Below are 24,846 nucleotides of genomic sequence, written 5' to 3' on the forward strand. Positions count from 1 at the left end.
TGTAATATGAGTGGGAGGGGCCTATTTTGCCGTTTTTTTTGCACAGCAAAAATTACAGACACAGACATCCAGCTTCTTCCTGCATGATCCAGGACATCTCTGGAGGGCTCAAAAGGCTTCAAAGTCGTTTTTGAGGGAGGTAAAAAGACACAGTAGGGCTGTGGCAGTTGTTGTGACTGTTTGAAAAAAAACAACAACAAAAAAAAAAAACGTTTTTGTTTTTTATTATTTTTTGGGTATTAAGGGGTTAATCATCCATTTGCAAGTGGGTGCAATGCTCTGCTAACTTGTTACATACACTGTAAAAATGTTGTTAGTGTAACTGCCTTTTTTCACTGTTATTTCAAATTTTGACAAAATTTGTGTTTCTTAAAGGTGCAGTAACGTTTTTTATATTGCTTGTAAACTTGTTTAAAGTGTTTTCCAAGCTTGCTAGTCTCATTGCTAGTCTGTTTAAACATGTCTGACACAGAAGAAACTACTTGTTCATTATGTTAGAAAGCCATGGTGGAGCCCCATAGGAGAATGTGTACTAAATGTATTGATTTCACCTTAAACAGTAAAGATCAGTCTTTAGCTATAAAAGAAATATCACCAGAAGATTCTGACGAGGGGGAAGTTATGCTGACTAACTCTCCCCACTTGTCAGACCCTTCGCCTCCCGCTCAGGGGATGCACGCTAATATGGCGCCAATGCAGGACATGGCTGCAATCATGAATAATACCCTGTCAGAGGTATTATCCAGGTTGCCTGAATTAAGAGGCAAGCGCGATTGCTCTGGGGTTAGGAGAAATACAGAGTGCGCAGATGCTGTAAGGGCCATGTCTGATACTGCGTCACAATATGCAGATCATGAGGACGGAGAGCTTCAGTCTGTGGGTGACATCTCTGATTCGGGGAATCCTGATTCAGAGATTTCTAATTTTAAATTTAAGCTTGAGAACCTCCGTGTGTTGCTTGGGGAGGTATTAGCTGCTCTGAATGACTGTAACACAGTTGCAGTACCAGAGAAATTGTGTAGGCTGGATAAATACTATGCGGTACTGGTGTGTACTGATGTTTTTCCTATACCTAAAAGGCTTACAGAAATTATTAGCAAGGAGTGGGATAGACCGGGTGTGCCTTTTTCCCCACCTCCTATATTTAGAAAAATGTTTCCAATAGACGTCACTACACAGGACTTATGGCAGACGGTCCCTAAGGTGGAGGGAGCAGTTTCTACTTTAGCAAAGTGTACTACTATCCCGGTTGAGGACAATTGTGCTTTTTCAGATCCAATGGATAAAAAATTGGAGCGTTACCTTAAGAAAATGTTTATTCAACAAGGTTTTATTTTACAGCCCCTTGCATGCATTGCACCTGTCACGGCCGCGGCGGCATTCTGGTTTGAGGCCCTGGAAGAGGCCATCCATACAGATCCATTGACTGAAATTATTGACAAGCTTAGAACACTTAAGCTAGCTAACTCATTTGTTTCTGATGCCATTGTTCATTTGACTAAACTAACGGCTAAGAATTCCGGATTCACCATCCAAGCGCGTAGGGCGCTATGGCTTAAATCCTGGTCAGCTGACGTGACTTCGAAGTCTAAATTACTCAACATTCCTTTCAAGGGGCAGACCTTATTCGGGCCTGGTTTGAAGGAAATTATTGCTGACATTACTGGAGGTAAGGGTCACACCCTTCCTCAGGACAGGGCCAAAGCAAAGGCCAAACAGTCTAATTTGCGTGCCTTTCGAAATTTCAAGGCAGGTGCAGCATCAACTTCCTCCGCTTCAAAACAAGAGGGAACTTTTGCTCAATCTAAGCAGGCCTGGAAACCTAACCAGTCCTGGAACAAAGGCAAGCAGGCCAGAAAGCCTGCTGCTGCCTCTAAGACAGCATGAAGGAACGGCCCCCTATCCGGCGACGGATCTAGTAGGGGGCAGACTTTCTCTCTTCGCCCAGGCGTGGGCAAGAGATGTTCAGGATCCCTGGGCGTTGGAGATCATATCTCAGGGATATCTTCTGGACTTCAAAGCTTCCCCTCCACAAGGAAGATTTCATCTTTCAAGGTTATCTGCAAATCAGATAAAGAAAGAGGCATTCCTACGCTGTATGCAAGACCTCCTAGTTATGGGAGTGATCCATCCAGTTCCGCGGACGGAACAAGGACAGGGTTTTTATTCTAATCTGTTTGTGGTTCCCAAAAAAGAGGGAACCTTTAGACCAATTTTGGATCTAAAGATCTTAAACAAATTCCTCAGAGTTCCATCTTTCAAAATGGAAACTATTCGGACCATCCTACCCATGATCCAAGAAGGTCAGTACATGACCACAGTGGACTTAAAGGATGCCTACCTTCACATACCGATTCACAAAGATCATCATCAGTTTCTAAGGTTTGCCTTTCTAGACAGGCATTACCAATTTGTAGCTCTTCCCTTAGGGTTGGCTACAGCCCCGAGAATCTTTACAAAGGTTCTGGGCTCACTTCTGGCGGTTCTAAGACCGCGAGGCATAGCGGTGGCTCCGTGTCTAGACGACATCCTGATACAGGCGTCAAGCTTTCAAGTTGCCAAGTCTCATACAGAGATAGTTCTGGCATTTCTGAGGTCGCACGGGTGGAAAGTGAAGGAGGAAAAGAGTTCTCTATCCCCACTCACAAGAGTCTCCTTCTTAGGGACTCTTATAGATTCTGTAGAAATGAAAATTTACCTGACGGAGTCCAGGTTATCAAAACTTCTAAATGCTTGCCGTGTTCTTCACTCCATTCCGTGCCCTTCGGTAGCTCAGTGTATGGAGGTAATCGGCTTAATAGTAGCGGCAATGGACATAGTGCCATTTGCGCGCCTTCATCTCAGACCGCTGCAATTATGCATGCTGAGTCAGTGGAATGGGGATTACACAGATTTGTCCCCTCTGCTAAATCTGGATCAAGAGACCAGAGATTCTCTTCTCTGGTGGTTGTCTCGGGTACACCTGTCCAAGGGTATGACCTTTCGCAGGCCAGATTGGACAATTGTAACAACAGATGCCAGCCTTCTAGGTTGGGGTGCAGTCTGGAATTCCCTGAAGGCACAGGGATCGTGGACTCAGGAGGAGAAACTCCTTCCAATAAATATTCTGGAGTTAAGAGCGATATTCAATGCTCTACTAGCTTGGCCTCAGTTAGCAACACTGAGGTTCATCAGATTTCAGTCGGACAACATCACGACTGTGGCTTACATCAACCATCAAGGGGGAACCAGGAGTTCCCTAGCGATGTTAGAAGTCTCAAATATAATTCGCTGGGCAGAGTACCACTTTTGCCACCTGTCAGCAATCCATATCCCAGACGTGGAGAACTGGGAGGCGGATTTTCTAAGTCGTCAGACTTTCCATCCGGGGGAGTGGGAACTCCATCCGTAGGTGTTTGCTCAGTTGATTCATTGTTGGGGCAAACCAGAATTGGATCTCATGACGTCTCGCCAGAACGCCAAGCTTCCTTGTTACGGATCCAGGTCCAGGGACCCAGAAGCGACGCTGATAGATGCTCTAGCAGCGCCTTGGTTCTTCAACCTGGCTTATGTGTTTCCACCGTTTCCTCTGCTCCCTCGACTGATTGCCAAAATCAAACAGGAGAGAGCATTGGTGATTCTGATAGCACCTGCGTGGCCACGCAGGACTTGGTATGCAGACCTAGTGGACATGTCATCCTTTCCACCACGGACTCTGCCTCTAAGACAGGACCTTCTGATACAAGGTCCTTTCAATCATCCAAATCTAATTTCTCTGAGACTGACTGCATGGAGATTGAACGCTTGATTCTATCAAAGCGTGGCTTCTCCGAGTCAGTCATTGATACTTTAATACAGGCACGAAAGCATGTTACCAGGAAAATCTACCACAAGATATGGAGTAAATATCTTTATTGGTGTGAATCCAATAATTACTCATGGAGTAAGGTTAGGATTCCTAGAATATTGTTTTTTCTCCAAGAGGGCTTGGACAAAGGATTATCAGCTAGTTCCTTAAAGGGACAGATTTCTGCTCTGTCTATTCTTTTGCACAAGCGTCTGGCAGAGGTTCCAGACGTCCAGGCATTTTGCCAGGCTTTGGTTAGAATTAAGCCTGTGTTTAAACCTGTTGCTCCCCCGTGGAGCTTAAACTTGGTTCTTAAAGTTCTTCAAGGAGTTCCGTTGGAACCCCTTCATTCCATTGATATTAAACTTTTATCTTGGAAAGTTCTGTTTTTGATGGCTATTTCCTCGCTCGGAGAGTCTCTGAGCTATCTGCCTTACAATGTGATTCTCCTTATCTGATTTTACATGCAGATAAGGTAGTCCTGCGTACCAAACCTGGGTTTTTACCTAAGGTGGTTTCTAACAAGAATATCATTCAAGAGTTTGTTGTTCCATCATTGTGTCCTAATCCTTCTTCAAAGAAGGAACGTCTTTTACATAATCTGGACGTAGTCCGTGCCTTGAAGTTTTACTTACAAGCTACTAAAGATTTTCGTCAAACATCTACCCTGTTTGTCGTTTACTCTGGACAGAGGAGAGGTCAAAAAGCTTTGGCAACCTCTCTTTCCTTTTGGCTTCGGAGCATAATATGCCTAGCCTATCAGACTGCTGGACAGCAGCCCCCTGAAAGGATTACAGCTCATTCTACTAGAGCTGTGGCTTCCACCTGGGCCTTTAAAAATGAGGCCTCTGTTGAACAGATTTGCAAGGCCGCGACTTGGTCTTCGCTTCACACTTTTTCCAAATTTTACAAATTTGATACTTTTGCTTCTTCGGAGGCTGTTTTTGGGAGAAAGGTTCTTCAGGCAGTGGTTCCTTCCGCTTAATCCTGCCTTGTCCCTCCCATCATCCGTGTACTTTAGCTTTGGTATTGGTATCCCATAAGTAATGGATGATCCGTGGACTGGATACACTTAACAAGAGAAAACATAATTTATGCTTACCTGATAAATTTATTTCTCTTGTAGTGTATCCAGTCCACGGCCCGCCCTGTCCTTTTAAGGCAGGTCTAAATTTTAATTAAACTACAGTCACCACTGCACCCTATGGTTTCTCCTGTCTCTGTTTGTTTTCGGTTGAATGACTGGATATGACAGTTAGGGGAGGAGCTATATAGCAGCTCTGCTCTGGGTGATCCTCTTGCAACTTCCTGTTGGGAAGGAGAATATCCCATAAGTAATGGATGATCCGTGGACTGGATACACTACAAGAGAAATAAATTTATCAGGTAAGCATAAATTATGTTTTTAGATTAGGATTTTTTGAAGATAGGATTTTTTGTTGTTGGTGCAAAAAAGCTGTGATTACTTTAGGGCACTGCCTGACAAATGCCCTTTTTCAGGGCAATTTGTTTTAGGAAAGTTTTTTTTAAACAGATTTTTTAGGATAGTATTTCTTTATAATATGCAAAAGAGCTGTATCACTTATGCCCTTTTTAGGGCTTTTTTGGATATGTTTTTTTTAAACAGGTTTTTTTAGGATAGGTTTTTCTTTTATTTGACAAAAGAGCTGAATCACTTATATTTTCAGGGTATTTTTAGTTTAGTTTTTTTTAGGTTAGGATAATTAGATTAGGATTTTTTAAATATAGGTTTTTTTTGTTTAACTGCAAGAGCCCAACATATGCCCATTTCAGGCCAATTTATTTTTAGTAAAGTTTTTTTTTTTAGAGGGGCTTTTTTTAAGGGGGCTTTAGTTTTAGGATAGGGCTTGTACAGTTTTTTTTTGTTTTGGTAATGTTTTTTTATAATGATAGTGTTTTTATATTTTTGTATCTTAGGGGGTTAAGTAGTGTAGGGGTAGTTTGCGATAGGGGGTTGTGGAGTTTAAGGGGATAAAAGGGTAGGGGTTAGTTTGCGATTGGGGTAATGGTGTAGGGGATGGATAGTGGAAAAAAACATCTTTTGACATTACATTTCTTTTTATAAAAAATTCAAAAACAAACAACTGTCCAGTTACTATATAATGGACCCCAATTAGCTGCATTAACCCATTTTTTTGTGTGATCAGCAGCAATTATTGTCCATTAACTCTGCTGCTGTGGGGAAATAGATATACAATACCATGGGTGTTATCAACCTCAGGTGCATTTTACTTAGAAAGATTGTATTCACTTAGATAAGAAAATAAATGTCTGGTTCCTTTTCTTTTTTTGTATCCAACAACAATTTTGAAAAGATTGGAATTGAGCCATGTTATAGCGTATAAGATCATCAAAATGTTGATTTAGAATTGTAATTAAAGGGACACTGAACTTTTCTTTTGTGATTCAGATAGAGCATGCAATTTTAAGCAACTTTCAAATTTACTCCTATTATCAAGTTTTCTTCGTTCTCTTGCTATCTTTATTTGAAAAAGGAGGCATCTAAGTTTTTTTTCGTTCAGAACTCTGGACAGCACTTTTTTTTATTGGTGAATGAATTTATCGACCAATCACCAAGGACAACCCAGGTTGTTCACCAAAAATGGGCCGGCATCTAAACTTACATTCTTGCATTTCAAATGAAGATACCAAGAGAATGAAGAAAATTTGATAATAGGAGTAAATTAGAAGGTTGCTTAAAATTTCATGCTCTATCTGAATCACAAAAGAAAACATTTGGGTTCAGTGTCCCTTTAAGTTTTTGGACGTTTAAACATATTAATTATATGGATGTACAGTCAGATCCTTTGTGAGGATCCAAATGCGTAAATAAGCAGCGGCTCGTGTTCTTCGGATATTTTATTAGCTGTATTAATTGCTATAAAAGATCCCCACAATAAGATCTGTGCAAATCCAGATCTTAAGAGTTGGGATCTTTTACAAAAATCAATCCGGCTATGAGATTATCCTAAGGGCACGAGCTGCTGCTTACTTCTGCATTTGTATCCTCACAAAGGAGCTGAATGCATATCCCTAATAAATAATAATTACTCAAACACATACAAGAGAATGCGTCTATAAATGGCTGATGGCTTTCACATGATACAGGGGACCAGCAAATTTGAAATTTGTCATAAAAAAACTACTGCTCTTTTAAAATTTAGACATTGGGGTAGATTTATCAAATGTTGAAGCGGATCATGTCCGCCCGACATCAATAAATGGCGACAGCATACCCTAAAGTTAATTTATCATTGCACAAGCATTTCTGGTGAAATGCTTGTGCAATGCCGCCCCCTGCACATTTGCGGCCGCTAGCAGGGGGTGTCAATCATATTATTGCTGTCCGCAACCTCAGAGGTGACGGATGAGTTAAGGAGCAGTGGTCTTACAACCGCTGCTTTTTAACTTAAGTTTCAGGCAGACCTGAAACTTTAAGGGTAGATTGCAGCATTCGCTGCTTGATAAATCTACCCCTAAGTGCTATTGGGGCCTATCTATCAAGCTCCGAATGGAGCTTGATGCCCCGTGTTTCTGGCGAGCCTGCAGGCTCGCCAGAAACAGCAGTTATGAAGCAGCGGTCACAAAGACCACTGCTCCATAACCCTGTCTGCCTGCTCTGAGCAGGCGGACAGACATCGCCGGAATTCAACCTGATCGATTGACACCCCCCTGCTGGCGGCTGATTGGCCGCGAGTCTGCAGGGGGCGGCGTTGCAGACACTCACATGAGCTGCTGGTGCAATGCTGAATACGGAGAGCGTATTGCTCTCCATATTCAGCGAGGTCTGGCAGACCTGATCCGCACTGTCGGATCAGGTCCGCCAGACTTTGGTAAATAGAGGCCATTGTCTTTATATTATGCACATGTTCATTATGCAGTTCTACTGTATTTAATGGTCCCTTACATACAAGTCATAAATTGATATGAATGGTTAAATGAAAACAAAAACAAAAAAAATACATTTAAAAGATATCATTATCATTCAATTATTTAGCTGCCATGTTTTTACTTTTGTGAAGTATCTTTTGCTTTATCTAAAGATTTGCAAGCATCCAATTGATATGCAGTATGCCTGTGCTTTTTTTGTTTTACTAGAGTTTGCTGTTATATAGCTCATGGAATGCAAACCCTGTATAACTCCACAAGGAAGGAATTTGTACATAAATAGACCATGTCATTATAGAGGCTGCAGTAACTGACACATGAAGGATTAGCAATTTTACATACTCCATTTATGATCATGTGTAGATTGCCCAGATGTACTAAAAAATCTAATCAAAATAGCGCAATACAAACACATTTTTAATGCTTGAGCCAAAATGGTGTAAATAAAAATAGCACATAGGGCAAGGTTTGAATATTGTTTAGGGTAGTGTTAGCATTAAACTTAACACTTTTACAATACCCATGTGCCATTGTAATCAGTGCTATTTAAAATGAGTTATTTCAATTACCCACCTTTTTGGTGCAAACATTCAGGTAGATTACAAGCTAAGTACGCTATAGGGAATTTAACGAACGCAACAAAAGTTGCATTATTTCACCCCCTATAGCGCAGCCAGTACTAATTTTGAAACAGCCGGCTTGTGCGTGCGATATGGTTGTGTTGAGCTCCATACCGCACACAATTTAAGTGATGTTTTGACGTGCTCATGCACGCTTTCCCCATAGACATCAATGGGGGGAAGGTGTCAGAAAAAAAACACCTGAAGCGCGGAATGAAAAGCTCTGTAATGCAGCCCCATTGATGACGTCTATGGGAAAAAAAGTTACATTTAAACCTACTAACACCCTAACATAAACTCCACGTCTAAACACCCCTAATCTGCTGCCCCTGACATCGCCGACACCTACATAATGTTTTTAACCCCTAATCTGCCACTCCCAATATAGCTGCCACCTAAATAAATCTATTAACCCCTATTCCGCCATTTCCCGACATCGCCGCCACTATACTAAAGTTATTAACCCCTATTCCCCTGCACCCCAACATTGCCCACACTATAATAAATCTATTAACCCCTATTCCGCCGCTCCCCGACATCGCTGCAACTAAATAACGCTATTAACCCCTAAAAATCTGGCCTCCCACATCACTACCACTAAATAAATCTATTAACCCCTAAACCACCAGCCCCCCACATTGCAACAACCTAAATTAAACTATATTAACCCCTAAACCTAACGTAACCCTAAAGTAACCCTAACCATAACCCTAACACCCCCTAACTTTAACATAATTAAAATAGAGCTAAATTAAAGTTACAATTATTAACTAAATAATACCTATTTAAAACTAAATACATACTTACCTGTGAAATGAAACCTAAGCTAGCTACAATATAACTAATAGTTATATTGTAGCTAGCTTAGGTTTTACTTTTATTTCACAGGTAAGTTTGTATTTATTTTTACTAGGTAGACTAGTTAGTAAATAGTTATTAACTATTTACTAACTACCTAGTTAAAATAAATACAAACTTACCTGTGAAATAAAACCTAAGCTGCCTTACACTAAAACCTAACATTACAAAAATAAAAACAATAAAATTACAAAAAATAAAAAAACCTACCATTACAAAAAATAACAAACGAAATTTTCCAAAATAATAAAAATTATTCCTATTCTAATACCCCTTTAAAAAAAAAAAAAATACCCCAAAATAAAAAACACAAATCTATAATAAACTACCAATGGCCATTAAAAGGGCCTTTTTGTGGGTCCTTAAAAGGGCCTTTTGTAGGGCATTGCTCTAAAGATAACAGCTCTTTTCCTACAAAAGAAAAACAAACACCCCTAACAGTATACAAACCCTCACCCCCAAACACACAAAATAAAAATAAAGTAAAGCCTAATCTACCCATTGCCCTGAAAAGGGCATTTGTATGGGTATTGCCCTTAAAAGGGCATTCAGCTCTTTGTCCTGCTCTTAAAAGGGCATTCAGCTATGAAATGCCCAACCCCTAATCTAAAAATTAAAACCCACCCCAAAACGAAAAATAAACATTACACAAAATAACAAACAAATTATCAAAAATAATAAAAATTATTCCTATTCTAATAAACATTTTTTTTAAAAAACACCCAAAAAAACAACCTAATCTATAATAAACTACCAATAGCCCTAAAAATGGCCTTTTGAGACAAAGATATTCAATAGACTCTTGGACTCTATACATGTTTTGTGAGATATATAGTTTGAATTGAATTCAGTTTCAATTGTTATTGTGACGTATAAGCAGATAACTGTATTGTAATGCAGACTGATCTGCCTTCTTGTATCGTTTAGTAATTTTCAATAAAATATTTTAAAACGAAAAAAAAAGGGCCTTTTGTAGGGCTTTGCCCTAATTTAAACAGCTCTTTTACCTTTTGGCCTTTTAAGTGCAATGTCCACACAAATGCCCTTTTAAGGGGCAATGGGTAGATTAGGTTTTTTTAGATAGTTTTTTTATTTTGTGGGTTTGGGGGGGGGTGGGGGTTTGTAATGTTAGTGGGACTTTGTATTTTTTTTACAGGTAAAAGAGCTGTTTAACTTAGTTTATTGTAGGCTATGGTTTTTTAATTTTAGGTGGGCTTTTTAATTTTTTAGGGCTATTAGATTAGGTGTAATTCTTTTTTTTTTTTTATAATTTCGTTTGTTATTTTTCGTAATTTAGTGTTTGTTATTTGCTGTAATTTAGTATTTTTTATTTTTTGTAATTAGATATTTTGTAATTTTTATAGTAGTGTTAGGATTTTTGTAATGTGTAATATGGTTTATTTAATTGGTAGTTAGTTTAATTGTAGTTTAATAGTTATATTAGCTTAATTGTTAGTTTAAACTTAGTTTTATTTTAATTTGACAGGTAAGTTTTAATTTAATTTAAGATAGGGAAATTGTAATTTTAATATAAAGTTAGGGGGGCATTAGGTTTAGGGGTTATTAGTTTAAATTAGTTTATTGCGATATGGTGGGCTTTCGGTTTAGGGGTAAATAGTTTAAATTAGTATATTTCTTTGTTTAGGGCTTGTGGTTTAGGGGTTAATAGGTTTATTATAGTGGCGGCGGTGTAGGGTTTAATAACTTTAGTATAGTGGGGCGATGTGGGCGGACGGCAGATTAGGGGTTAATTATATTTAAATAGTGTTTGCGATGCGGGAGGGCGGCAGTTTAGGGGTTAATAACTTTATTATAGTGATAGCAATGTCGGGAGGGGCAGATTAGGGGTTAATAACTTTAATTTAGCGTTTGCCATGGGGAGGGCCTCGTTTTAGGGGTTAATAGGTAGTTTATGGGTGTTAGTGTACTTTTTAACAGTTTAGTTATGAGTTTTCTGTAACAGTTTTGTTGCGTAAAACTCATAACTGCTGCTTTCAGATGGCGTTATGGATCTTGTCGTTATACGGTGTAACGCAAGCTTTTTAGCCAGAATGCAAAACTTATAATGACTGCGCTATGGAAGTCCCATAAAAAAAACGTCATTTTTACGAGTGCGGGACTGACGTTGCGTTACAGGCAAAAAAGGCTTGCGGTACAGCTATACCGACAAGACTTGTAATGGCTGCGGTGCTGTTTTAACGCTGAAATTACCAATTTTTCAGCTTTAAAAGACGAACGCACAACTCGTAATCTACGTTATTGTCAGAACACCAGGAAGTTTGTATTTTTATATTTTAATGGAGGGGAAGTGTTAGACATGAGTTAGGTAATAGAAGGCTTTGCAATGCTGGATGGATTATGAAGGGGGTTGGATTTTAAAGCAAAGTTTGTGGTGGGAGTTTTAGAAATAAGGTGATTCTGCAGAGTGAGTGCTTTAAAGTTAAAGGTACATAAAACCCACACTTTTTCTTTCATGGTTTAGAGAGATCATGAGATTTTAAATATCTTTCCAATTTACTTCTATTACCTAATTTGTTTTTTTTCTTAATATCCATTCTAGAAAGGGATATTTAGGTAGACTCAGAAGCTGCTAATTAGTGGCTGAACATATATGCTGCATGTTATTGGCTCGCCCAGTGCTCCATGTAGTGCATGATGCTGCTTTTTCCCAAAGGATACTAAAAGATTGAAGAAAACTAGATAATAGTATAAATAAAATTGTATTCTCTATCTGAATCCTGAAAGAAAAAAACAAACAAATGTGGATTTCATGTCCCTTTAATTTAAGTTAAGATGGGGCATTTGCAGTGGGTGTGTCATGTAAGGATGTGCATTAGGTGTTGGTTGTATTTAGGATAGGTGTGTGCAGGGTTAAATAAATAGTTAAAAGTGGTGGAAGACAGGGAAACATACAGGGTTAAAATAACTGTTGTGGCGTGAGTTGCGCATGTGATTAATAAAGGGCTGGGGACAAGACAGCAGGCTTATGTGTGTGTGTGGGGGGGGGGGGGGTTAAAAGAGTATGAAGGGTGATTTCTCTTGATGCCTCTATGATATAGATACCAGTGTTCTATAGAGAATTGGATCACCAGCTTCACTTCTTATATATGGCTGATTATAATGACTAGCAGGTCTCAATAGTTTAAATGATGACACATAGGACTCCATTTATAAATCAAGGGTGGACAGGGGTGTAACATAGCAAGTCTTTTCAGAATCAGCTTTACCAGTTTCTAAGTAATTCCTAGTGGCTAGTGTGCTCAGTGCTGGAGAAACCTCTAACTGAATTTTCCCAATCTTCAGCTATACATTTTTACCCATTGAACAGTTTTAACTATTCAAGAGTATACAATCCGTGTTCTAATCTACACCAAAAAAGCTTCAATGTCTCTCATAGGGGGCTAATTATTCTGACATCATTTTGTTTCATCCGGAACAAAATACTGAATTGAAAATAAATGAACTCAAGTACACAAGTCTTTTTTAAGCAAGAAGAAATTGTTATTTCCTCCTTCTCGACAGGGGGTTATAGATGTTAGAATTAGGCTATTGCATTGTGTTCCTAAAGAATCAGGGAAAATATCAAAGGCCCATTTAACTTAAAAAATTGGACATCATTATTAGAGAAGGAACAAAAATATATTCTTAAAGCAGATATTCCCTGTAGAGAAAACCAGTTTGCAATTTGCAGTATAAAGTGTGCTACTTTCATAGATGACTACAGGCTGAGGTATTGCTGTTGTTGTAGGAATACAAAAACCTTACAAAAACCTTACATGAATTATTTCACTTTGTATCCTGAGTCTTCCTACATTTGCTCTCTCTCCTTATGGTTTCTATAGCACTAGTAATGAATGAACAAATGTTTGCTTTATGAGATAGCACAAAAGCTTAATTACTAATGTGTGTGTATGCTATTATCTTCTATGTTATTATAGTTAAATGCTTTATTTTTTTGGCGGGTTTTCTTTTTACTTTTTTAATGGAAATCAGTATATAAAAGTTTGTATTGCTAAAGATACAGTGAGTCATTAAAAGTACAGAAAACCCAGAATGTTTATTTTTTATTTTTTCACTGTTAAAAATCTTTTGTTAAAATCAATGTTTTTTGTTGTTGTTTTTTATTATTATTATTTTTATTGGGGATTATCAGATACAAATCGGTAAACAAGTTACAATATGACATTCAAATATGTAGTAAACAGGTACATTAGCAAATTCTCACAATGTATAGATCTACAGTATATTGCTGCACGGTCTTATGGCTTATGAACCAATACAGCTGAAAATGATAACTAAAAAGAGTGAACATCAATAAAACTTTAAAACATTATATTGATATTGTTACCTACTCACTGATAGAATAAAGGAAAAAATGGTCAGTCTCAGACCCTTCAAATTGCGAAAGAGCTAATAACTAAAGAAGAACCCCATTTTGATAGTTTTACAACATCCACTATGGTATAAGTGTTAACATTTTTGGGGGCCGGCAGTTTAGGGGTTAATAGGTTTATTTAGTGTTGGCGATGTGGGGGGTCGGCGGTTTAGAGGGGAATTTGTTTATTTAGTGTTGGCTATGTGAGTGGGCGGCGGATTAGGTGTTAATAAGTTTAATATAGTATTTGCGATGCGGGGGGATGGGGGTTTAGGGGTTAATAGTGTAGTTTATGGGTGTTGGTGTACTTTGTGACATTTTTGTTATGAGTTTTGTGAAACATTTTTGTTTTGCAAAATCCATAACTACTGGTCTCAGATAGCAGAATGGATTGTGGCGGTATAAGCTATAATGCTAGTGTAATAGCCGGACCGCACAACCTGTCAACAACCTGTGAACTGAAAACTCCACACTTAAAAGTAATTTTTGAGTGTGGAATGGAGAGTTGCGTAAAGGCTAAAATGCCAGTGGTATAGTTGTACCGCCGCGACTTGTGATATGGGAGACCTGCATATTCCATGCGCAATGGCCAATTTTGCAGCGGTATAGCCGTACCGCACAACTTGTAATTTTGCTGTATGTTTGTAAGCCAGGAAAAATGGTACTGTCCACCATTTATGCAATTCTATGGTTCAGATAGCTGTTCCCAGCAATCATATAATTGATCCCCTGGCATCCTGGAAGGCCAATCAAGCCTTGGTGCAGTTTTTGCTACAGCACTAATACAAGTTCAAAGTGGCAACCATTTTTAACGATCATTTTATGATGATTTATTTTTTTTATAAAAGAAGTAGAAAATGCTTAGAAAGGAAACAAATATATGATTATTGAAGATGTAGCAAGGCAATGAAATTATTTTCCCCCCATGTAAATAAGGATGGATGTGTAAAATTAATTAGAAATATACGGCTAGATTACGAGTTTTTGTCGGTAATGGTGTGCATGGCTAACGCACAGTTTTCCCTCACCGCTCACCTAAAGTAACGCTGGTATTACGGGTTTTTTTAAACCCGGCGTTAGCCGCAAAAAGGTGAGCGTAGATCAGAATTTAGCTCCACATCTCACTTCAATACCAGCGATGCTTACGGTAGCGGTGAGCTGGCAAAACGTGCTTGTGCACGATTTCCCCATAGGAATCAATGGGGAAGAGCTGGCTGAAAAAAAAACTAACCCCTGCAAAAAAGCAGCGTTTAGCTTCTAACGCAGCCCCATTGATTCCTATGGGGAAATAAAAGTTATGTCTACACCTAACACCCTAACATGAACCCCAAGTCTAAACACCCCTAATATTACACTTAATAACCCCTAATATGCCGCCCCCGACATTACCGACACCTGCATTTTATTATTAACACCTAATCTGCCGCCCCAATGTCGCTGCCACCTAACTACACTTATTAACCCCTAATCTGCCGCTGCCAACGTCGCCGCCATTATAATAAAGTTATTAACCCCTAAATCTAACCCTAACCCTAACACCCCCTAACTTAAATATAATTTAAATACATCTAAATAAAATTACTATTATTAACTAAATTATTCCTATTTAAAACTAAATACTTACCTATAAAATAAACCCTAAGATAGCTACAATATAACTAATAGTTACATTGTAGCCATTTTAGGATTTTTTTTATTTATTTATAAAAATCCTATTGGCTGATCCAATCAGCCAATAGGATTGAGCTCGCATTCTATTGGCTGTTCCAATCAGCCAATAGAATGCAAGCTCAATCCTATTGGCTGATTGGTAGGGATTTTTATTATTTTGGGGGGCTTTTTTATTTTATATGGGGGATTAGATTAGGTGTAATTAGTTTAAAATTCTTATAATTATTTTATTATTTTCTGTAATTTAGTGTTTAATTTTTTCGTACTTTAGTTTATTTAATTTAATTGTAATTAATTGTAGTTAATTTAGGTAATTTATTTAATTATAGTGTAGTGTTAGGTGTAATTGTAACTTAGGTTAGGGTTTATTTTACAGGTAAATTTGTACTTATTTTAACTAGGAAGTTATTAAATAGTCAATAACTATTTAATAACTATTCTACCTAGTTATAAATAAATACAAAGTTGCCTGTAAAATAAAAATAAACCCTGAGATAGCTACAATGTAATTATTAGCTTAGGGTTTATTTTATAGGTATTTAGTTTTAAATAGGAATAATTTATTTAATTGTAGTATTTTTTTTCTGATTATTTTAAATTATATTTAAGTTAGGGGGGGTTAGGGTTAGGGTTAGACTTAGGTTTAGGGGTTAATACATTTAATATAGTGGCGGAAACGTTGGGGTCAGCAGATTAGGGGTTAATAAATGTAGGTAGGTGTCGGCGATGTTAGGGACGGCAGATTAGGGGTTAATAAAATTTAACTAGTGTTTGCGAGGGGGGAGTGCGGCGGTTTAGGGGTTAATATATTTATTGAAGTGTTTGCGATGTGCGGGGGGGGCCTCGGTTTAGGGGCTAATAGGTAGTTTATGGGTGCTAGTGTACTTTTTAGCACTTTAGTTATGGGTGCTAGTGTACTTTTTAGCACTTTAGTTAAGAGTTTTATGTTACGGCGTTAGCCCATAAAACTCTTAACTACTGACTTTTAAATGCGGTAGGAGTCTTGACTGGAGAGGGTGTACCGCTCACTTTTTCCAAGACTCGTAATACCGGCATTAGGAAAATCCCATTGAAAAGATAGGATACGCAATTGACGTAAGGGGATTTGCTCGAGTCACGGAAAAAAAGTGAGCGGTACACCGGTACCTGCCAGACTCGTAATACCAGTGGGCGTTAAAAAGCAGCGTTAGGACCTCTCAACGCTGCTTTTTAAGGCTAACGCAAGACTTGTAATCTAGGCGATAGTTTCGTATTTTGTTAAAATCCTCCTAAACAGGTATAGCGTCTTCTTTCTTACCACAGAATGAAGGAAAGGATATTTATCTGCAAGGACTTGCAAATTGTTAAGGGTCTCTGGGACACATTTGAGACCAGGTTGCACTTTGTCAGGGGAAATACAACTATTCTACATGCAAGTGAGACATTAGACACTCTCCTCTTCAAGACAGATGCAATTTTTTTTACTAATTAGAACATTCTTTATCATATGGGCTAAGTATTGTAATAGGTTGTGTTGTGTGTCCGTCTTACTAATCTTTAAAGCACCAAATTCTACTTTCCAGGTACAGGCCATAGTACTGCGAGGAGCACTTATTCTTATATGAAATCATTTCATCTGCATATTAAGAAGCCACTGCACTGGTGTTGGTTATGTAGCCCAGAAAATACCTTAACAAATTAAGATAAGTGCAAGTTTAATCTTGAATATGCACATGCCAAAAAAAAAGAAAAGAAAATGCTGTTACTTCCTTTTGATAGTTCCTTTTAAAATTATATAAATCTTAGTCTACAAATCCAGAGACAACTCTAATTAATTTTGGATTGTGCCAATTCTTCCATTTCCTTATTAAAAGGAAGAGATACACATATGATTAAGAAGAGACTCATGGTGGAAGTGTGCCAGAGCGTGAGCTGAAGTGCTAAGTGATTTTCTGTAAAGTTAAAAAAAATGCAGCAGTACTCATAATTTTGGGAGTAAAATTAAACTATATTATGAAAAAGATATTTTTTAAAAACAAATGTATTTTTGCTCCATAATTTCACCAAATTTGCTTCATCGGCATTGTCAAATGAAGCATTCTGAGTCATCCAGCTAATTTTGGGGAAGAGCGCACTGATGTCAAAAACTAGATTAATTAATATCATTGCATTAAGATTTGCATTTTTTGTATAAAGTGATATTTGGATTTGGAAGACTTTAATATATATTTGGACAGTTTCCCATATTCTTGAGCATGAGAACATTTGTGCAATAAATGTAATGTTTAATTTCTGGATGTGATATTCCGGTAACTTACACTTCTTTCTTCTCTTTCAAATGCATTTTTTACTTGGCCAACAAACAGAAATAGTGTTAGTGTAGGAATGGTATAATGTTCTACCAACATTTTGGGTAACTAGATGTGGAATTGGGCTTTCATACTAAATGCACCCATATACACAATAAGTATTTATTTTTGTATGCTCTTAAATGACTATGGGCTAGATTCATAAAAGCCTGTTTATAAATGCTGCTAATAAAATAGCTTTCAATGGTGCAAGATCACATGAAGGGGTAGATTTAATAAGCAGCGGTTGCTGCTATCTACGCCGTAGTTTCTGGGTCGCTGGAAACAGAAATTAAGAAGCAGTGGCTCCTTAACTATTCCGACACATTTTAGGTGGTGGACTGCAATCATCCCGATCCGATCTGATTGGCCGCGAATGTGCAGGGGGTGGCATTGCATGAGCATTTCACAAGAAATGCTTGAGCAATATTAACTGCCGACAGCGCATGCTGTCCGCATTAAGTGATGTCCGTCCGGCATTTAATAAATTGACCCCAAAGACTTTACAAATGTTTAAATCCAATTATAATGTTTGTAGCTAACTTAAGGATGTTCTGTATAGTTCCCAATTAGCTGAAAATTAAATGTGTAGTCACTTAGTGTAGCTGAGTTGGATACATCAGAGGTTCTATGGGTGTATTCAGAGTTTTATAAGGGGTGGCGATTCCACCTCTGGAGGTGCGCTATATGTCACACAGTCCGGGTCCCAAATGGTTAACTAAAAAGGATGATGATGCAGGCTGCTCTCCCGAATACACAACGATGACAGCAAGAAACTTCCTGGAGTGGGAACAAAGAGGCGCCAAAATAGGGTGATATCGTATAGACAAACTGACATAACAGCCAACAGCAAAAGAACTACTCACAAGCAGAGCGGCACTACGGGTGCCAGATACAGCAGACCGGGACCTATTCGTCGCCCGGCAGACAAACACTCAGCTCGATTCTCAGGGCAATCACAAGGGATCCTTCCACCAATCCAAAGAGGGATTGTCTCCACACCTTCGTCCGGAAGACCAAACGGCCAATCAGCGGTCAGCTGGAACACACACCTTTCACCGTAACGATACTATGGTTTGCTGCTACCGTCTCAGCTTTATGACGTCATAAAGCTGAGACGGTAGCAGCAGACCATAGTATCGTTACTGCTTGTGAGTAGTTCTTTTGCTGTTGGCTGTTATGTCAGTTTGTCTATACGATATCACCCTATTTTGGCGCCTCTTTGTTCCCACTCCAGGAAGTTTCTTGTATTCAGAGTTTTCAATGTTTGATCATTATGTAAAAAAAAATGTACATATGAAATATTCTACAGGGCTGTAGTGAATCATGTCCGCCCCACATTGCTAATAATGCACAAGCGTTTCTTGTGTAATGCCGCCCTGCACATTCGCAGCCAATCGGCCACTAGTAGGAGGTGTCAATCATCCCGATCGTATCTTATCGGGATGATTGCAGTCCGCCACCTAAGAGTTGGGGGATGAATATATCGTTTTTTTCAAGAGCATTAAAAACACAAATTGAAGGTGCCCACCTTCAATTTGTGTTTTGAATGCTCTAGAAAAATACCATATATTCGTTGAAATGCGTAGAGCCATTTTTACCTGTCTTTTTCAGAGTTTTTTTAAAATAAATGTTTGTTCTTTGTTAAGAAATATTTTGCTGCTTTTTTGAAACTGCCACACATGGACTGAAGATTCTTAGTGAGTAGCTGGATCCCGATTTTATCGGAGAGAGTATATTGCACTTAATTCATACAATTAAACATAGCACATACCAGTGAAATCTTTACTCCTTTCAGTGATATCCACACAAGGAGTCTACCCCAAAGAAGACCCAGACCATATATAAGAAGACTGATTTACCTATAGCACATTGAAGAGTTGGAGACACTATCGTGCAAGGAGCCGGATTCGGATTTTATCAGAGTGAGTATATTGCACTAACTTTATTGGATTTATCTACACACACAAAAGTGAAGTTTTCTCATCCTTAGCAACTAGTTGATGTTTTTGTTCATTGAGGAGAAAGAATAAGCACCAGGACCTGCGCCTCAATTTCAAAACTCTATCCCTTAGCATGTAAGCCAATGAGTCCAGCTGTCTGTAGATCACCTTCATAAAAAGCTGACTACAAAAGTGCAACTCTCGGAAGGGCCCTCTACCTATTTGATCCCTATAAATATTATCCTGTATACCAACTATGTTTATAGTGCTGCAGAATCTGTTGGCGCTCTACAAATACCTGCTAATAATAATAATATAAATATTGCTGGACCACGCTAGGATTATTACTCAAATTAGTATTACAAGAACACGGTAAAGAACTACCAGAAAATGTTTAACACGGCTTAGTCCCTTTGGCACACCTTATTATTTCAATAAATATCGCAAACCACCCTAAACATCGCTCACATTACAAGAATAAAACTTGAAGTAAAGTGTCAGAGCTACAAAAAAGTTGAACAAAACACATGGAAAACATATTAAAATAAAGCATTACACTCATATATAGATAGGAAATTTAAAATATAACTGTATTATTAAAACAAATGTCTAAAAATGGTTTAAAAGGGATATGATATATGACAATATGTTTGACTGGGAAGGGCTCAGAAGTTTATTAATGTGTGTATATATTTGTATGCATATACAGTATATTTAAATATTCCTGTTTAAATATTCCTGTATGTAACCAACCTTTCCTGTATGTACGGTAATTGCCTTTGTTTTGACATTTTGTCTCACTTTCTTCCACTTTACCTATTGTTTATGGTTTCCTATCGTAAGCAGTCTGGAAACAACAAAATGACTCACCATAAGTTAACTAGAAATGGGTGCTCCAAGCCTTGCATGATCTGCAGTTCCTTGAACACATTCCTTACTTCGTTACGTTCAACACATTTCTGTTTGTTCATATACTTCATAGCATACATTTTCTTTGTATCATTCTTTTGAACAATGCAGACCTACAATAAACAAATATTTCTATTACAACATGGTCAACACACTAGCAGCTAACATTAACTTAATGATGTTATGGTATATTTAACTCACCTTGCCAAAACTTCCTTTTCCAATAGCTCGCAGAATTTCAAAATGGTTAAAGTTGACTGCAAAAAACAAACAAAAAACAATTAAATACATAAATGTATAAATAAAAAAATTACAAAAACATTTTCTTTTACTATTTAAGAAACATTGAAGTTTACCACTTTCTTTTGGTCTTTTTGGTTGAAATTTAGCTCCTGAAAACATACAATGTCAAGCAACCTATAGAGACATCTTTAAATGGACATGGAAATCAAATTCCATGATTCATCTAATCTGTATGACCAAAACTCAATGACTAATACCACTTTGCTTGCTTTGCGGTTCCACCCAGTTCCTTCTTGGTTGACCTTTTGAAGGTTTTCGTGTTCTTAGTTTTCTTAAAACTTGGGGCTTCCCCAAACATTCTCTTCGGAAAGGTACAGCATGGGAGAATAGATGGCTTAGCGGCTCTAAACTTTTTAAACCTCTCACAGCTCATTACAATTTCCTCTTTTCAGACCTTACCGTTAGACTACCTTGGCAACTTAAAGCGTGGAGCAGAGAATTGGGGACCACTTTTTCTGATCAGGATTTTGACAGAACCATTCTTTTGACTAAGAAAACTGTACACTGTGTTACCATGCTGCAAGTATATATTAAGCTATTATTAAAATGGCATAGAACACTTGTTTGATTAGTTAAAATGGTCCTGACGGCTTCACCTCTATGTTGGCACACTTGTGGGTAAGTAGGATCTGACTTGCATATCTGGTGGGCATGCCCAAAGCTCTCACCAATGTGAGAGGAAATTAAAACACTACTTGGCTAACTTGGCCTCATGTCAACTCTGACCCCCTCTAATGCTACAGTATGTCAAAGAGAAAATCATACCAAATACGTCAAAGAGACTGATCATTTTTATTCTAGCAGCTACTAAGCTGTGTATTGCCCGAGTTTGGAAAAAGCCAGACCCTCCATGTCTTGCTGAAATAAGCGCAATGGTCGACTATATGGCCACAATGGAAAAATACTTTGGGGTCAATTTATCAAGACCGCTGCTCCATAACCTGTCCGTCTGCTCTGAGGCAGCAGACAGAAATCAACCCGATCGAATATGATTGGGTTGATTGACACCCCTTGCTAGCGGCCGCGAATCTGCAGGGGGCGGCACTATACCAGCAGTTCACAAGAACTGCTAGTGCAATAATAAACTCCGACAGCTGTCGGCATTTATCGATGTGCGGCGGACATGATACGCTACATTGTATCATGTCCATCCGCACTTTAATAAATATACCCCTTTAACTCAATTAGTCAAATGGAAATGTATTGGTCCATCTGGGATACTTGGTTGCAAAATGGACTTCATTTGTTTTTACTCGAACCTTAATTTCATCCTCAATAGTAGACATGTTCCACTATTTTTCCACTCTCTGGGGCCGATTTATCAAGGGCCGAATGGCCCCTGATGCCCCTGTTTCCGCGTGAGCCTTAAGGGCTCGCCGGAAACAGCAGTTAAGAAGCAGCGGTCTTAAGACCGCTGCTCCTTAACTAGTCTGTTGCCTCTGAGGCTGTGGACATGCAATCAACCCGATCAGATACGATCGAGTTGATTGACACCCCCTGCTAGTGGCCAATCTGCAAAAGGTGGCATTGCACAAGCAGTTCACCAGAACTGCTTGTGCAATGATAAATACTGACAGCGTATGCTGTCGGCATTCCGCGATGTCCGCCCGCCATTTGGTGAATTGGTCCCTATCTTCCTTCCTTCCTTTCCCTTTTTTTTCTCTTTCCCTCCCCCCTCATTTGAGTTTCTGATAGCAACAACTGCTTAGATATATGAGAACACCTGAGAGCAATATATTCCGCAACTAAATGAGGTGGTAAATAAAACTGTCATTACTGCAACAACTAAATATGTAGAGTAATCACCTTTCGCATTTCTGTTTTTTTATGATTGAGAGAAATAGGTTTACAAATGAACAAAACATCTGTAGCCATGTATACATTGACAATTTCTTGTGTTGTAATTGTTTTATTTTGAAAAATGAAAAAAAAAATTTAAACAAAAAAATAATTCCATGATTCATATAGAGCATACAAATTTAAACAACTTTCCAATTTATTACTATTATCAACAACCATAAAATGAGATCTACAAAAACATAAATTATGCTTACTTGATAATTTAATTTTCTTCTGAAGGGAAGAGTCCACAGCTGCATTCATTACTTTTGGGAAATACAGAACCTGGACACCAGGAGGAGGCAAAGACACCCCAGCCAAAGGCTTAAATACCTCCCCCACTTCCCTCATTCCCCAGTCATTCAAAGGGAACAAGGAACAGTAGGAGAAATATCAGGGTAAAAAAAGGTGCCAGAAGAACAAAAACTTACAGCCGCCTCATAAAAAAACCACGGGCGGGAGCTGTGGACTCTTCCCTTCAGAAGAAAATGAAATTATCAGGTAAGCACAGTTGCATTCATTACTTTTGGGAAAAGAATACCCAAGCTAGAGGACACTGAATGCAAACAACGGGTGGGTACAATAGGCGGCCCCTTCGAAAGGCCCCACAGCCTGATTACTCGACACCCTAAAAAAATATAAAGACGACACGGGTGAAAACCCGAGCCCAGTTAACTGCACATTAGTTACATCACTGGCAAAGCCGAACTAAACCACTCAGTCCCAGAGTTTGTCAAGCCCAAACAACCTCAGAGGAGTCAATCTCATGGATCACGACTCCCATAATGGTACCCGGCCAAGACAAGGACAGCTATCTGCCCCCAAAAAGGAGAACAGATTCTCATGAAAAATCCAAAGGATCATGCCACTCTGCAGAACCAAGAACAACCCATGGTTGTCATACAATAGCAATCCCCAGGGAGGCGAACTTCCCAGAAACACAAGGACCTATGAAAAAGAGATCCATACACAGGAAAACATGTCCCAAAAAGGACTTGAAGAACACCCTCATATCCCTGATCCTGTACCATACCTTAAGGTACTCCAAGAAACCATGAGTTCCCAGTTGCCTCATTTTCTCCAAAAAGAACACCAACCATCTGAACAGGACCCAAAGGTCACTCCAAATACTAAGGTAACTCCGAACCCAGAGAACCCAACCCCCGCTCTAGAAGAAAAGGGAATTAAACAACAGAAAACCACCCTATCATAGAGGTGAGACCCCTCAGCCATATTGCCAACCCAGGTGAAGATACCTGGAGTCTACCTGAACAGCGTAAATGCGCCAGAAGACAAGTAGGGAACCGTCAGAAGGACCTAAAGCCTAAGGCACAGGCAAATAGGTGTCTCTCACAGAGCCCCAGCCCCTACGGAGAGAGGCCCGCGGGACCACAAACATCTAGAGTGAGATCGAACCGTCCACATCAATCCAAGGAGAGACACGGACCTTGGCCAGGGTCCTCAAAAAAGGAATCAACCGAAGATCTAACTTCCAGAGGAACTCAAAGCTGCCTCCTACAAGGAGGAACCCACCTCTAAAGTCCATAGACTTGGCGATCTAGCAATAGCATCAAACCTGAGAGTCACAAAGGACTCCTTAACGTTCTAAGATTCAGCACCCAGGGCACTTGGATTGCAAAGAAATCTCATAGGCAAGCATTAACACGTGTTACACACACAGGCAAGGAAGCAACCAACACCCAAAGGCGAAGGAGAACCCTGTACCCTGCTCGCCATCCCAGAGAAAACAAACTTAAGAAACCATCCACGAAGCGTCTAATGGAGCATTGAGGATAATGGTCAAATACCTGACCACAGAAGGGCGGCCCTCCGTAACCAACCTTGCCACTTCACTGACAAGCCCCAAGGCTAAAGTTGCAACGAGAACGTAAAGAAACCCGAACGTTGAGACCATGGTTAGACCAAGGGTATTGGAAGAGACAACAGCCAGAGATCCTGAAGGATTTATCTTCCAAAAATATTCTTTAAGCAGGCAAAAGCTGGAACTTCACAGCTCCCCCAAGGAGGCAAGGAACCCCTGCACACCAACTCCTAGAGTAACACAACTCTGAGCAGAGGAAGAACATGCCTGTGCATCCAGACCATATGATCCACCCAAGGTGGCAAGGAAGGAACTCCGCCACCACAATAAAATGCTTAATAGGCTAAGGAGTCAGCGTCCGGAAGAACATTGAGTGAAAATGCAAATCATTAGTCACACGTCACACCAGACCACATAGGTCACACAAATCTCCCAACTCCAAAG

At 39.0% G+C, this 24,846-nt stretch overlaps 1 protein-coding gene across 1 annotated transcript in view; it reads right to left on the reverse strand.

Annotated features, from left to right (window-relative positions):
• Positions 1-24,846, reverse strand: part of STK32A (serine/threonine kinase 32A) — a 462,487-nt gene that overhangs the window by 306,955 nt on the left and 130,686 nt on the right. The window contains exons 3-4 of the mRNA XM_053717146.1: positions 20,640-20,695; positions 20,400-20,551 (exon numbers count right to left, since the gene is read on the reverse strand). Of these exons, the coding sequence (XP_053573121.1) occupies positions 20,400-20,551; positions 20,640-20,695 (208 nt within the window). The remainder of the gene's footprint in view (positions 1-20,399; positions 20,552-20,639; positions 20,696-24,846) is intronic.

Source organism: Bombina bombina, chromosome 6 (genome assembly GCF_027579735.1).
Source record: "Bombina bombina isolate aBomBom1 chromosome 6, aBomBom1.pri, whole genome shotgun sequence".
NCBI classification, from domain to species: domain Eukaryota; kingdom Metazoa; phylum Chordata; class Amphibia; order Anura; family Bombinatoridae; genus Bombina; species Bombina bombina.